The sequence below is a fragment of the Numenius arquata genome, chromosome 26 (assembly GCF_964106895.1).
Source record: "Numenius arquata chromosome 26, bNumArq3.hap1.1, whole genome shotgun sequence".
Classification (NCBI taxonomy): Eukaryota; Metazoa; Chordata; class Aves; order Charadriiformes; family Scolopacidae; genus Numenius; species Numenius arquata.
In genome coordinates, this window is record NC_133601.1 from 2,246,411 (window position 1) to 2,261,111 (window position 14,701).

Below are 14,701 nucleotides of genomic sequence, written 5' to 3' on the forward strand. Positions count from 1 at the left end.
TCCCCGCTGCCCTGTGACCCAGAGCAGAGCCAGCCACGGCAAGCAGGACCGGGACTGTCACCCCCCACTTCCCCCCCCCCCCCACTCCCCCCCTACCCCCGGCGGTGCCCCGCCATGGCAGTCCCCCAGCGCTGACCTTTGGCGGTGCCAAGGCACTGGTTCATGCCATCTCCGGGCTGTTGCCCGCCAGGAACGGGCAGTGCCTGTCCTCCAGGGGCCACCAGCTGCCCCCGGGGTTTAGTGTCACGCTTCCCTGGAGCATCAGACGCGTCCCTTGTCCCATGGGGAGAGGGGACACCCCTGCGTCACCCGGTGCCCTTGCCAGGAATCAGGGATGCAGGCAGGAGAACAGGGAAGCCCGGTGGGGGGAGACGGGGGGCACAAGGTGGGGGGGGGGGGGGGGAGGAGGGGGCTGGCCACCGGCCGGGGGCAGCGACCTGACCCTCGCTCCCGCTAATGCCTTTCCAGCTGGGAAGCTGCTTACGGGGACGCGAGCCACCCGGCTTACGTGACCTCCCGCAACCCTCCCCGTGGACCACTGAGGATGCTTCACCCCGCTCCGGTGGGGACAGACCCTGGGGATGAGGCGAGGGGGACCCCACAGAGGTGCCAACCGGGGTTCAGCGTGTCCGTGTGTCCCCCCCCCCCCCCCGCAGCGTTAGCCCTGTCACCCCCTCCCCGGAGGGGACGGTGGCCGCGGCAGAGCGAGCTCAGGTCAGCCACGTAATTGCTGGGCTGGGGAGCTGCCAGCCGAGCCGGGGAGATTACGGCTTTGCTGACTGCAGCCTGGCACAGACCCGCGAGCTGACACAGCTGGGATCAGCGCTGGCATGGGAAGGGGCTGCCTTGGCCCCGGGGGGGACGGGCAGCATCACCCCAGGCAGCTTTTGTCCCCTTCTTGGGTTTCTCTCCCCGGGGAATACACAGGATTCCTGCCAAAACAGGGAGTCGGGTGCCAGGAGTCCTGGTTCCCTGCCCAGCTCTGTCTTTCAAAGTCACCGCTGCTCGTGCCTCAGTTTCCCCAAGGTGGGCAAAAAAGCACTCCCTGCTGACACCCCCCCATCCACCCCCCCCATCCTGGGGACGGATGATGCTCAGGCTCCAATCCAAGGCCAAGTGCAAGGTCCTAGCCCTGGGCGGGGGCAATCCCGAGCACAAATCCAGGCTGGGTGGAGAATGGCTGGAGAGCAGCCCCGAGGAGAAGGACTTGGGGGTGTTGGTGGATGAGAAGCTCCACACGCCCCGGCAATGTGGGCTCACAGCCCAGAAAGCCCCCCCGCACCCTGGGCTGCATCCCAAGCAGGGCGAGGAGGGGGATTCTGCCCCTCTGCTCCTCTCTGGGAGACCCCCCCAGCCCAGTGCTGCCTCCAGCTCTGGGACCACCAACATCAGAAGGACACGGAGCTGTTGGAACAAGTCCAGAGGAGGCCACGGAGATGCTGGGAGGGCTGGAGCCCCTCTGCTGGGAGGACAGGCTGAGAGAGCTGGGGGGGTTCAGCCTGGAGAAGAGAAGGCTCCGGGGAGACCTTGGAGCCCCTTCCAGTCCCTCAAGGGGCTCCAGGAAAGCTGGGGAGGGACTCTGGATGAGGGAGGGGAGCCCTAGGAGGAGGGGGAAGGGTTTGACACTGAAAGAGGGGAGATGGAGCTGAGATGTGGGGAAGAAGTTCTTTGCTGTGAGGGTGGTGAGAGCCTGGCCCAGGTTGCCCAGAGAAGCTGTGGCTGCCCCATCCCTGGAGGGGTTCAAGGCCAGGTTGGAGGGGGCTTGGAGCAACCTGGTCTGGTGGGAGGTGTCCCTGCCCAGGGCAGGGGGTGGCACTGGGTGGTCTTCAAAGGTCCCTTCCCACCCAAACCATTCCATGATCCTGTGCTGCTGCCACCTCACTCACAGCACACCCCCAGCCTCCTCCTGGCCAGCCCTGGGGGGCTGCGGTGCCCCATCCTGGGTGGTACCCAGCTCAGGACCCCAGCCCTTGCACCCCTGGCCCGGGATGGGGGGGAAGAGGGGGTGGGTGCAGGCAGCCCCAGCCACCTTCCTGGGCTGTATCCTTGGAGGAACCGTGTTCCCTAAGCGGCTTTAGGGGGATTACGGGCAGCCCCCCGGCCCTTGCGCTGTCCCCACCCAGCCTTCCTTCTCCGCTGCTTTAAGTAATCGTCTCTGAGACAGTTTTCCGTGGCTAATCCAGCCACCTCCACCTAATCTGCTCCAACACCCCTGCGTGCCCCACGTCACCCCCCCCCCGCCAGGCTCTACAGGGGGACAATTGCTTCCCCTGGAGGGGGGGAAGCTGCAGGCAGGGCCAGACGCTCTTCTCCCTGCCCTGGGAAGACCCCCGAAAGCAAAAAAGAAGCCAGGGGCTAAAAATAAAGCTGGCCCGAGGGCAGGAAGGATTGGGAACGAGGGGATTGATGCCAGGGAGCGGGGCACGGGGGGACAGGAGGGCTCTCGGGGGCACAGGGACAGGAGAGGCAACATGAGCAGCATCGTCACCTCGTACCACCCTACCCGCCCCACAGCGGCTTTGTGCCCCATGTCCCCCCCACCTGGGCAGGGGACAAGACCCCAAGGAGAAGGAGCAAAGGGAGCTGAGACACCCCCCCCCGGGTGACATGGGGGAGCCCCGACGGGGAGAGGGGACCTGCCCACGGCCGGGACCACCAGGACAAGTCGGGGCTGGTGGCCAGGACGGGGACATCTGCCTGCAGCCCCGGCTGCGTGCCGGGGACACGGGTGTCCCAACGGGGACACGGTGGCTGCTGCTGCCACGCCGTGGGGCACACGGCTACTGCAAGGAGGGGCCGAGACCCATCCCTGCACCCCGGCACCCACCATCCTGCTCTGCCCCACGGAGACCACACACCGCCCTCTCCCGCAGCCCCAGAGGGTCCCACCCCCACCGCCCCCCCCAGGGAAGGGGACAGCATTTAAGCAAAGGGGAGGACTCCCATTTCTCAAAGTCTTGATGTAACGTTTATTTTTCCACTTACAAAAAGCCCCTGTCTGGGAGGGGGAGAACATTAAAAGGCGCGCGGTGCCAGGCAGGGCACGGTCAGGCACCAGTGCCCCCGTTTCAAGTATGGGGGTGTCAGCCCACAGCTTGGGGGGAGCGGAAAACCGTGGCCGGGGGCTGTGTCTTTGGCTTCAAAGGACAGAGGGGACAAGGGATGTCCCCTGGCTGGTTCCCAGGGGACGTGGGGAGTAAGGCATCACGGCAGCAGGAGAGAGGTGGGGGACACAGAGGCTGTAGTGTTCATGGGGTGGGAGAAAACGGGGGGGAGGGGGAGTAGGGGGTGGGCAGACCCCACGGGAAAGGTGCTGACCCGCAGCAGAGGGGGGGGTCTGGGAGGGGGACAGGGCCGTGGGGTCCGAGCTGCCCTCCCCTCCGTGAGGCAGCCGGCGGTGCACGGTGCGGCCGCAGAGGTCAGAGAAGGTATTTACAGTGTCAAGCACGGGGCGGGGGGGGGGGGGGGGAGCCCCCCTCCCTGGGGCTGGGGATGCACAAACCGTGCCCCCCTCCCTCACCCCCCCAGCTGTTGCAGCAGCAAATTCGTGTTAAGACTTTTGGCAGAAGGTTTTGGTTTTTTGGCTTTTTTTTTTCCCCCCCCCGGGGGTCGTTAGTTGTCCTGCTCCGGAGGAGCCACTTTCTTCCTGATCCGGCTGCGCAAGAGTCGGAAAGAACCCTGGGGAGGGAGAGGGGATGGGTCAGGTCCCCCATGTCCCCATCCCCACGCCGTCTTCTTCCCCCCTGACCCCCCCACGGTACCTCTTTGCCCGACGTCGTCTTCCTCCCTGCGCGCAGGCTCTGGCTGCGGGAGAGGGGTTTGGATGAGACCTGCGTGTCCGACCAGAGCTCCTCATCCTCCGTCTCGCTCTCGTACTGCCGGCTGCCCACGGGCACGGTGTAGGCTGGGGACAAAGGGACACACGGCAGCTCCTGGCACTGTATCCCTGGCTCGAGACCCACCCCCCCACCACCATCACTGTGATTCCCCCCACCACCACCACAAAACTCACCCAGCAGCCTGTGGCTCTCCTGCTCCTCCAGGTAGAGGGGGTCCTGGTAGTGCACGGGGGCTTCGTCGGGGATGGAGCGCAGGTCCTGCATGCTGAAGCTGCGGAGCCGCCCCACCAGCACCCCCTGACTCTGATGTGGGAGGAGGGGGGGGGGGGAAAACCACAAAAAGGATGGAAATGAGCCCCACAGGGCAAAAAAAACCCCAAAGCACGGGAGCACCAGGGCGATGCAATCCCACCGGGAAGGGCTCTGCACCCAGACACGCCTCTCCTGCCACCCGTGTTGGGGTGTCAGTTCCCTCCCTCCCTCCTCCCCCCCCCCTTCCCGGGGCTGAAGCATCCCGAGGGAAGTGGAAGAGCCTTATCCCGTTCCCGGTACCTTGGTTGCCGCCTGGATGGCCGCCGTGGCTGCCATGTTGAGGCCCCTCCTGCCGAAACGCACCATCGCTTCGCAGCTGCGTTCCCTGGCCTGGATGATGAAGGTGTCGATCTCCTGCCGGGATGGGACAACCTCAGCTGAGTGTCCACGTCCCAGGGCATCATCACCATGTCCCAGGGCCAGCTGAGCAACCCCCCCTAGGGCACACAGGACACCCCCCCCCCCAGCCCCAGGAGCCAGGCAGCCCTTACCTTCTCCTTGCGGGACAGCGTGGGGTGCACGAATTTGCGGTAGAGCAGGCTGGCCCCCCGGGTGTAGGGGGAGAGCAGCCAGATGACGAAGGCCATCTTCATCTCGTAGTAGAAAGGAAACCTGCGGGAGGTATGGGGGGGGGTGGGAAAAAAAAAAACAGATGCCGGAGAGGTAGGGGGTGGGGGGTGGTTTCCGAGGGCATATCCTGCTCCCTTCCATCCACCTGGGGACCCCGACAGACCCTCTCCCCAACCTCACCAGGAGATGAGGAGGTCGGTGAAGGTCTCCGTGGCCATGAAGAGGGCGAAGACGATCCAGTACATCATCCAGCGGACCTGCGGGGAGGGGAGGGGGGGGGGGCAAACCGGTCAGGCTGGAAAGGAGCTGCCCGAGACACCCCCCTCCCACCACCACCACCTCCACTGTCCCCCCTACTCACATATTCCCGGATGTTTTTGGTCTTCACAGCCTTGTAGGAAGCGTAAGCGGGGTACAGCATCCCGAAAACCATCCTGTAACGGAGAGGGGGGGTGAGGCACACCGGCCACCCCATGTAGAGCAGCAGCAGCGTGGAATAGCAGAGCTGACCCCCCCAGCGTCGCAGTTTAGCTTTGAGCACCCCCAGAACCATGCCGGCTCCGGAACCGACGGGAAAAGGGAGGGAGAACCGGCTGCTGCGTGGCTCCCAGGAAACTCGCCCACCCTCGGCGGGGACCGGCCCGACCTGTCGAGGCGGAGGCGGGGCAAGGCTGGCCCCCGCCGGAGGGATGCTCCGTGCCACCCCTTCCCCGTCGTCCGTGGGCGAGGTGGCAACCCCAAACACGCAGCTGGTGGCCCGGTGACTCGGGCCGCGGGCCACCGGGAAGGGAAATCACCTGCCTCTCCCCCCCCCCCCCCCCCCAATATCAGCGTAGCATCGCTTCTGCCTTCACCCTGTCACCCCCCACCCGGGGATGGGGCCGTGGGTGACACACACCCCCCCCCCCGCCATGCCCACCCTCTGCCCACGGCAACGCTTGGCCACCGGCCACCCAGCCCAGCTAGCCAAAGCGTGGGAGGGGAGGCAAGGGAGCAAGCGGGCCCGGGTGGCAAGGATCCAAGGCCAAGCTCGCCCCCCCCCCGGGACGGGCAGGAGGCCAGCAGCAGCTCCGGGACACTTGCCCAGCTCCGGGGCGGGGGCGAGCCCTGGTTGCCCCCATATACAAGCGCATCCCGGGTCGCCCACCAGTAGCCCCCACCCCAGTTCCTAACTGAGGCAGCTCCGCTAAAGCGAGACCGGCATAGGGACCCTCGGGGGGGCTGCACGTTAACCGGGGACATCCCCCCCCCCCGCCGGGTGGGGGGGCTGCCCGTTAAATAGGGATCGGAGGGGGGGGATGCTGCTCGTTAAATAGGCACCCCCGGGATGTGTGTGGGGGTGTGTTGGCTCAACTCCCGCGGGCGTCCCCCACCACCGCAATGGGCACCACCTCGGCCATCCCCCCCCGTCCACCAAAGACTCCCCCCCCCCCACCCCGGTTGCACCGGGACCCCCCCCCCGGCTCCCACTCACACGATCACCCGGCTGAGCATCCAAGACACCATGGTGCCGGCGGGTCCGCAGCCCCGGGCCGTGATGGGCAGCCCCGGGCGGGCAGATCCGCGTTAATGGTCCCCCACACCCCACACCCCCCCCCGGTCCCCCCCGAACCCCCCCCCGCGGCGGCGGTAACGAACGACTTGAATCCCGCTGCCAGCGGTTCCGCGCATGCGCAACCGAGAGGTAGCGGCCCCCTCCCACTGCTCTTAAAGGGGCAATGGCCTCTCTTAAAAGGGCACCGGCCGTTCTTAAAAGGGCACCGGCCGCTCTTAAAAGGGCAGCGGCCGCTCTTAAAAGGGCCGCGCTCCACAAATGCAGCGGTGGGACCCGGATTTTTCTGCCACCAAAATTAAAGACTAGTTTGGGAGGGACCTTTCGGATCATCGAGTCCAACCATCAGCCCAACGCTGCCCAAGCCACCAATAAACCATGTCCCTCAGCACCACGTCTGCCCGGCTTTTAAATCCCTCCAGGAATGGCGACTCCACCACTGCCCTGGGCAGCCTGGTCCCATGTTTGGTAATGCTTTCGGTGAAGAATTTTTTCCTAATATCCATCCTAACCCTCTCCTGGCACAGCTTGAGGCCGTTTCCTCTTCTCCTACCGCTTGTAACTTGGGAGAAGAGACCACCACACACACCCCTCGCTATAAACCCCTTTCAGAGGAGAGCAAAAATCATTGGGTTTGTATTACTGTTTTTTTTTTACAGGCAGGGAAGGGAGGGAAAACCCTTTGCGTGATGACGGGGGCTTCATTCTGGTTTTGGAAGGGGTGTTTTCGTGATACTCGGGTGGGGGTATGTGCGGAGGGTGGGGTGTGCTGGGCACCCCACTGCGATACCAAGGGTGCAAGGGGGCAGGGAGGGAAGGGCTGCGGGAGCTGGGGGTTTGGGCGGAGGTTGAGAACACTGCTGGGTCACGCCAAGGCAGTCCCATGCGCTGGCACCACCCTGGAGGTGTTGATTCAGCGGGGTTTGCCCTCAGCTGCTGCAAAATCCCCTCCCTGGCTCGCCTCACCTGGGTTTACATGTGCGCTTAACCTTAAGCACCCGCTCAGGCGTGTTGCTGAACCGGGGCCAGGGCTCTGCGGCGGGTGTGGAGCCCTGCAGGATGCTCGGGAGAAAACAGAAGCTGCCGCTGCTTCTTCCCGGAACCAGAGCAGGGCTCAGAGTCCTCCCTGGTGGACCTGGCATCACCTCTCTGGGCTACTTTCCCCTTGGCCGCGCATCCCCCAGCAGTGGTCCAGGGCACCCCAGCTCCTCTATCCCGGTCATGTTCACTGTTGGGGTGCCAGCACCCCTCTGCCCTCCTCCCACCTGGCTTTAAAATCTGCCCTGTAGGGAAACTGAGGCAGAGAAGCGTGGCAATGCCCTGCTGCAGCACCGGTTAGGGCTGGGCGCTCTGCCCAGGGCAGGACAGGATCCGGCTGTGGGGTTGCACCAGGGAAGGGACCGGGTTCAGGTCCTGTAGCCCCCGAGGTCAAACCCTGCTCCCCAAAGCCGGCTGTGCCCCGGAGGTGCCTCTTACCTTGGAGAGGATCTTTATTTGTGAGCTTAATTGGTGGTTTTTCACATGCATATTAATATAGCTGGGGGACAGGGAAATGCTCCCCTGGAAAACCAGCCGGGCGGCTGCTGGTACAGCTTGGGGGTGCAGCAGAATCCAGCTGGGACTCCCCTCCCTGGGGAAACACCTCCCTCCTCCCCTTCCCCAGCTGTGGGCCAAGGCGTCTGCAGCAAAAAAAAAACAAGAGCGGGCAAGCCACGTGCAGGGCCTGGAGGACCCTAAAATAAGGGGTTCCCCCATCCTGGGCTCGGTGGGGCTTGTGCTATGGGATACTGGCTCGAGCGGGACCCCCGGGCAGGGGGACACCAGCCGTGGCTGGACACAGGGTGACCGTGGGCAGACACAGGCGGGGCTGGGTGTCACAGTGTGTTTATTGTGGGGAGCGTTTCAGTGGGCACGTACACCTCGGGTCCGGCTGGGACACGCTGGGTCCTGCCCGGCGGTGGGATGCAGGCAGAAGGAGCTCTGGACATGCACGGAGGGGGACGGGAGCAGGTCAGCCCTGCTTCTGCAGGTGGCATCTTGCCAGCCTGGAGCCTCCTGCTGGCCTCAAGCATCCCACCCTCCTCAGGGCATCCCATCTGCATCCTCCTTGGAGCATCCTGCTGGCCTCGAGCATCATCCTCCTCAGGGCATCCGATCCTCATCCACCTTGGAGCATCCCATCCACTTTGGGCACCCCATCCTCCTCAGGGCATCCCATCTACACCCTCCTCGGAGCATCCCGCTGGCCTCGAGCATCCCATCCTCCTCAGGGCGTCCCATCCGCATCCTCCTTGGAGCATCCTGCTGGCCTCGAGCATCCCATCCTCTTCAGGGCACCCCATCTGCATCCGCCTTGCAGCATCCCATCCACCTCGGGCATCTCATTCACCTTGGAGCATCTCATCAGCCTGGGAGCACCCCAGTGTCCCGAGAGCACCCCGTCCAGCCCTGCCCGTGCACATCCCTGCCTGTCACCCCTCTCCCGTGCCCTCAGCCCTCCCTGCCACAAGCCTCCAGCCCGTTGCCCAAGCAGGCAGAGGCAGCCATGCCCCCCCCAGCCCTGCCAGCCCCCCCAAGTGCCACAGAGATGGTACCCAAGGGCATCACTCTGCAGGGCCAGGGGCATCCCACCCTCCTGCCCGCATCCCACGGGATGCTGGATGGGGAGGCTGTGGGTGATACAAAACTGGGAGGACCCGGGGGGCAAAACTGAAGCTCATGGCTTCCCCCAGCAAGCTGTGGGGCTGGGTGCTGCCCTGGGATGGGTGAATGTGGGGGGCCAGGAGGGGGTGCTGGCACCGGGCTGTGACCACGGGGCAGGGCTGCAGGCAGGAGGAAGGGGCTGGTGGGCGCATGCGTGTCCTCGGGCAGAGGAGCAGGCGGCTCTCGGGGGAGGCGAGAGCCGTTGCCCCATGGGCAACCCAGGCTCTCCATCCTCGCCTAGAGGCTGAGGTCCACCACCACGTGCCGGTAGACCAGCGTGTTGGCCTTGAAGCTGGGAGCCAGGAGGAGCTGCACGTCGGCCGCCGGCACGTAGCGGAAAGCCCGGGGCGCCTGCACCGACAGCTCCTGGAACTTGACGAATTTCTGCTTCTCCTCTTCCCACAGGTAGACGTGGGTGAAGGAGAAGTCACTGCCCAGGGCCAGGTACTGCCGTTGCTCCACCGAGAAGGGCTGCATCACCATGGAGCCGCGGGATGGCAGCGTCTGGAGCTCGATGAAGCGCTGCCCTTCCCACCGCACCACCTTGGAGTCGCCGATGTAGCGGCTGAGGCAGAGGAACTGGTCCCGCTTCACCTTGAAGTGCTTCACCATCTGCACGTCCAGCATCTCCCCCACCTCCCCCTGGGGGGCGAATTGCTTCTGCGCCCGGTTCCACTGGTAGATGACGGGGGCTTGGGAGCTGCTGGAGATGATCAGCCGGGGTTTGCCGTCGTTCTCCACGTATTCCACGTCGGTGTCGCGGTGCCAGGCGTGGAGGGCTTGGTGGGAGTAGAAGCCGTTCTGGTTGAGGCGGTAGAGGCTGGTGGAGCCCGCCTTGGAGCTGTCGGCGATGACGAAGTACCAGTCGCCTTCGATCTGGAAGGCTTCGATGTCGTTGGGCTTGCGGGTCTTCTGGCTGTCGATGTCCTGGATCTTGATGAACTTGTCCACGGCGGTGTCCCAGCGGTAGATGTAGGAGCCGCCGAAGAGCTGGGCCACCACCACGTACAGCTGGTCCTGGGCCACGATGGGCTTGCAGTGCACCGCCGAGTGAGCTGCCGGGCAGGACCACGTCACGCCGGGGCTGTTTCCTCCCCGAATCACCCCCAAAAATGGGGGGAGGGGGGGGTGTCCCAACCCGGGAAGGGACCCCGGGTGCCTTACCGGGGATGCGGTCGAAGTCACGCAGCTTGCGCTCCACGTAGTCCCACTTGAGGATGGCACAACTGCTGGCACCGGGCTGTGCCAGGGTGACGTAGAGGTCGCTGGCGTAGGTGAAGGGCTCGGCCGACACCGACTGGAAGGGCAGGACCTGGTGGACCACGAAATCTGGTGGGGGAGAAGCGGCGGTGAAGGGTCCGGCCACCCAGGAGCTGGGGGACGGGGGGGGTGGGTGACGGGTGGCCGGGGTCCCTCACCCGTGGTGATGCACTGGAAGTCACCCAGTGCCAGGTCCCGGATCCGCTGGCCCTCGAATTGCCCAGGGCTACTGCAGAAGATGGCGGGGACGGTGGTGTTGGTGCTCTCCAGCCACTCCACCAGCCACTTGATCTTGCAGTCGCAGGCCAACGTGTTGCCCCGCAGGTCCCTGCCGAGGATGACACCCCGTCACCCCCGACACCCAGCACCCTGCCCGAACCCCCAGCACCAGGGGTGTCACCCTCTCCCCGGTGTCCCCAGAGCTGGGACGGTCTTACAGGTCGCTCAGGATGTCCAGCGGCTTGAAGAGGCCCCGGGGCAACGTCTGCAGGTTGTTGTTGGCCAAGGACCTGCATGGGGAAGGGGGGGACAGGGGAGGTGACACAGCCCTGGCCACCGTGAGAGTGCAAGGGCCATTCTCTGTGTCCCCAGGGACCCCCCCCCTCCCCAGCCCTGGTACTCACAGATGGGTCAGGGACTTGAGCCCGCGGAAAGTGGCCTTGGAGAGCGCCTGGATGTCATTGTTCTCGATGAACCTGGGGTGGGAGGAGATGGTGGCACTGTCCCCTGTGGGTCAACCCCCCCCCCTCCCCTCCCCAAGCCATTCCCCGTGTCCCCATCCCCGTCCCCATCCCACGCACAGGTACTGGAGGTGCGAGAGGCCGGCGAAGGCATTGTCCCCGATCAGCGTGAACTTGTTGGAGTTGAGCAGGCTGCAAAGGAAAATTGGGAGGGGATACACCCTCAGCACCGTGATGGGGCAGAACGGACATGGTGGGGGGGGGGGAACCGGGATACCCATCGGTGGGCACGGGGAGACCTACAGGAACTGGAGCGAGGGGATGTGGGCGAAGGCGGCCTCTCGGATCTCCGTGAAGGCTGCGTTCACCATCGTCCTGCCGGCAAGACGGAGCTTCAGAGGGGAGGGCAGCAAGGGGGGGGGGGTCCGCCACCCCCCCACCCCCGTGCCCCTCAGTGCCATCCCTGCTGTCACCCAGCGTGTGCCCCCCACAGCCCCAGGGAGGGGTGCCGGGCATGGGGAGAGCAGCCCCAGGAGAAATCCTGTCCCTTGGGAGGTGACACGGGGGGGACAAGGCAGGTATCTGGGGCTGGCAACCACCCCACACATGTCCCCACCCCTGGCCCGAGTGCATATGGACACACATACACATGTACACACATGCACACACACATGCTCCCGTGCCCGTACATGGCTCTGGTGTGTCACTGCGTCCCCACGACCACACATCAGGACCCGCCAGCCCTGTCCCCTTGGTGCTCTGGTCCCCAAGGTCACAGCAGACGGGGAATGTGGCAGGGATGGGCTGCAGCCCGGCTCCATCCATCACTGACGGATGGCTGCCTGTGCCAGGAGACCTGCCACCGCCGCAGGACACGGGGACCGGTCCCGGGGTGTCCCCAACCCGCTCCTTCCCCCGAGAGACCCCCGCCCTGCCCGTACCCCACACTGCCACACATTTTCCCCCGATGCAGCACAAAGAAAGAGGCTGTCCCTGCCACCCCAGGGTAGCCAGCAGTCCCTGCCAGCCCTGCACCTCAGGGACGTGACCTGCTCCATGTCCCCATCCCCATCCCTGTCCCCATCCCCATCCCCATCCCACTGCCCGGGTACTCACAGCGAGATGACCTCGGAGGGCAGATTCCTGGGCACAGCCTTGGAATCCACGCAGAAAGCTGTGTCCCGGGTGCAAGAGCAGCTAGGGGGGCAAGGAGGTGGCCGGGGGGGCCGCCGACCCCCCGCCGGCAGCCAGAGCCAGGCCAAGGCGAGGAAGAGGAGGAGGACCGAGAGCTGGCCCCTCGGCATCCTCCTCCCGCGCTGCAGCTCCATCACGCCCTGGCCTAGCCCTGCTCTTTTCCCGGGAGCTGGTCCCTCTCCTCTTCCCGTGCCTGGGAACGGCGGCAAAGCCTTTTCCTCTCCTTCTTCCCGGGAGATTTCAGCGTGGAAGGGAAGCGACGGCGGTGACAGAGGCTGCCGGCATCCGACCCGCTGCTCCGCAGCGCACCATGCTCCGGTGCTGCGGGAAGGAGGGAGGGAGGGAGGGATGCGGCTGAGTGACAGCAGGAGCATCCCTCTGGACGCCTGTCCTCAGCAGCGGGCGGGCGTGCAAACACGGGGGTGCACGCCACCGAAGATGGAGGGGGGGTGACCACTAGGAGCTGGGTGCAGCGGGATGGGGGACAGGGACGATGCCATCGTGGTTCTCCCCACCCCGAAGCTTCACCCGTGCTGCAGGGCTGCCCATGCCAGCTCCGGCCACCCGTCCCTCCCGTCCCAGGCACCGCATTCCCGGCCAACAATGAGCCCATCCAGCTCCATGTCCACACCAGGGCGGGGGGGGGGGGGGCACAGCTGCCCGTGCACCAGACTGCAGGGAGAGACCAGGGGTGCAGCCCCCCCCCCAGGACACACGTGCTAAGGGTGCTGGGTCCTCGGCCAGAGCTTGGGGATGGGTGCAGAGGGTGGACACGCTCTGTTTGCCTGGACCCCCCCGCCCCCACCTCGCTGCCAGCTAAATGCCAGGAAAGGGCTCTTGGAGGCTTTGCCCCCCCGCCTTCTGGACTCCTCTCCAGGCTCAGCAAACAGAGCACAAGTGGCCCTTGGCAGCCGGGGTGGCCCCAGCCTCCTCCCACCCCCACCCTCCTGGGGTCCCTATAAATCCCCCCGGCTCCGGCTGGCAAAGGGACAGGAGGGACAGCCAGGGAGAACAAGATGGATGGCAGCTCCAAAGAGGCGCTGATGGAGGAGGCACCTCCGGTAAGGAGCACCCACCACCCAGCCCGGGGAGATGATGTGGGGCTGAGCCCTGATTACCTTCCCCAGCCCCACGCCGGGGGCTCAGCCAGGTGGTCCCTTTGTGTCCCCAGAAGTACACGGCCTCCCCCCGCCTGCCCTGCATCCCCCACCAGCTCAAGTGCCTCCTGATCGTGGTGGTGGTGGTGGTGGTCCTCGTGGTGGTCATCGTCGCCTTCCTCCTCCTGGGGCTGCACATCACCGAGACGCACGCCGAAACGGTGAGGCAGCGCCGGGGGCGGGGGGGGGACAACACCCACAGTGCCACCGGCTCCGGTGACGGGTTTGGGGATGTCAGCAGCCGCTGGCACTTTGCAGGGATGGGGTTTAGACACCCCCACAGAGCTCCTCCACACCCCCCCTTCCCCTGGCTCTGCCCGGCAGGTCTTACGAATGACCATCCATGGTCTGGATGGCGAAGGGACCCCCCAGCACCTCTCCATGAGCAAGAAGGAGAGGACGGGGACGTTCGCCGTGCGGGACGGGCTCAACGCCACCGCCGTGGTGGTGTACGACTACAGCGAGGTGCTGGGGCAGCCCCCCCCGGGGGGGGACGGGGCACGATGGGGAGGGTGGTGGCAGAGGGGACAGGGCTGAGCTCACCCGGGTCTCTCTGCAAACAGCTGCTGGTGGGCTACAGGTCCTGGCGTCACCGCGCCTGCTACATCACCCGCGTGGACAAGGACAACATCCCGGGGCTGGATGCCATCACCGAGATCTTCCAGCATCGGCTGGTGAGTGGTGGCCACCCTGGGGGGGGGTGTGTGTGTGTGCGGTCTTCCCAGCCTAATCCCTGCGTCCTGGGCAGCCAGGGGCAAGTGGCAACCATCTGCTGGATGGGGGGGCTAGCGGCAGCCAAGGATGGTAGCCGCCCCCCCTCCATTCTCTGTCCCACAGGCTGAGGTGAAGGAGGCTGGGGACAACGCCGTGCCCTTGGCCGACCGCTCCATCCTGGGCACCACCGTGAACATCCTCTGCAGCACCGTCCCCGTCTACTGGGCATAGGGCTGGCTGGGGGGGGGTGTGTGACAGGATGGCAGGATGGGGGTGTCACCGTCCCCATGCTCCCCGTGTTTGCCTTCCGGGAGGGACGCCTGGGAATCTCTCCTCCTCCGTGGCACCATCCCGTGGGGCAGCTCCGTCCGCAGCCACTGGGCACCGCGGCTTTGCCACGGCACTCGTAATAAAAAGTGGGATTTGCTTTGGGATAAAAGCTTCTGTCTGCGAAGTAAAGCCTGTGCCCCCGCCTCCGTGTGCTGCTGCTCTCCTCCTTCCCCCCCCACCCCGCGCCGGCCAGATGTCCCCAAACGTCCCACCCTCCCGGGTGACACGATGCCCCAGGGATGTCCCCATGTAGGGTCTTGTGTGGGTCCACGCATCCCTCGTGTCGGTGCCCTCAGGTCAAGGACCAGCCCCAGCCACGGAGCACGCACTTCCCGGGGCAGCAGAGCATCCCCCCCACGTTGCTCACAGGCTGCACGGCCATTGTCCCCC

General features: G+C 65.5%; 3 protein-coding genes across 4 annotated transcripts; 1 reads left to right on the forward strand and 2 right to left on the reverse strand.

The window, feature by feature from the left end:
• Nucleotides 1-3,612: 3,612 nt before the first annotated feature.
• On the reverse strand, nt 3,613-6,227 carry REEP4 (receptor accessory protein 4). Its single transcript, XM_074164177.1, has 8 exons — nt 6,196-6,227; nt 5,083-5,155; nt 4,902-4,978; nt 4,643-4,763; nt 4,392-4,505; nt 4,004-4,142; nt 3,762-3,904; nt 3,613-3,678 (listed from the first exon to the last, which is right to left on the reverse strand). The coding sequence occupies exons 1-8, from the start codon at nt 6,225-6,227 to the stop codon at nt 3,613-3,615; spliced, it is 765 nt and encodes a 254-aa protein (XP_074020278.1).
• A 2,986-nt stretch (nt 6,228-9,213) lies between these two features.
• LGI3 (leucine rich repeat LGI family member 3) lies at nt 9,214-12,244 on the reverse strand. The gene is made up of 8 exons (XM_074164176.1): nt 12,033-12,244; nt 11,220-11,291; nt 11,037-11,108; nt 10,860-10,931; nt 10,674-10,745; nt 10,395-10,564; nt 10,141-10,305; nt 9,214-10,031 (listed from the first exon to the last, which is right to left on the reverse strand). The coding sequence occupies exons 1-8, from the start codon at nt 12,242-12,244 to the stop codon at nt 9,214-9,216; spliced, it is 1,653 nt and encodes a 550-aa protein (XP_074020277.1).
• An 858-nt stretch (nt 12,245-13,102) lies between these two features.
• Nucleotides 13,103-14,455, forward strand: SFTPC (surfactant protein C). 2 transcript variants are annotated; one of them, XM_074164325.1, is made up of 5 exons: nt 13,103-13,171; nt 13,282-13,428; nt 13,592-13,732; nt 13,831-13,941; nt 14,105-14,455. In XM_074164325.1, the coding sequence occupies exons 1-5, from the start codon at nt 13,127-13,129 to the stop codon at nt 14,210-14,212; spliced, it is 552 nt and encodes a 183-aa protein (XP_074020426.1). In that variant the 5' UTR covers nt 13,103-13,126; the 3' UTR covers nt 14,213-14,455. The 2 variants fall into 2 exon arrangements, with proteins under 2 accessions (XP_074020426.1, XP_074020425.1); XM_074164324.1 differs by having other exon boundaries at nt 13,831-14,414.
• Nucleotides 14,456-14,701: the final 246 nt, after the last annotated feature.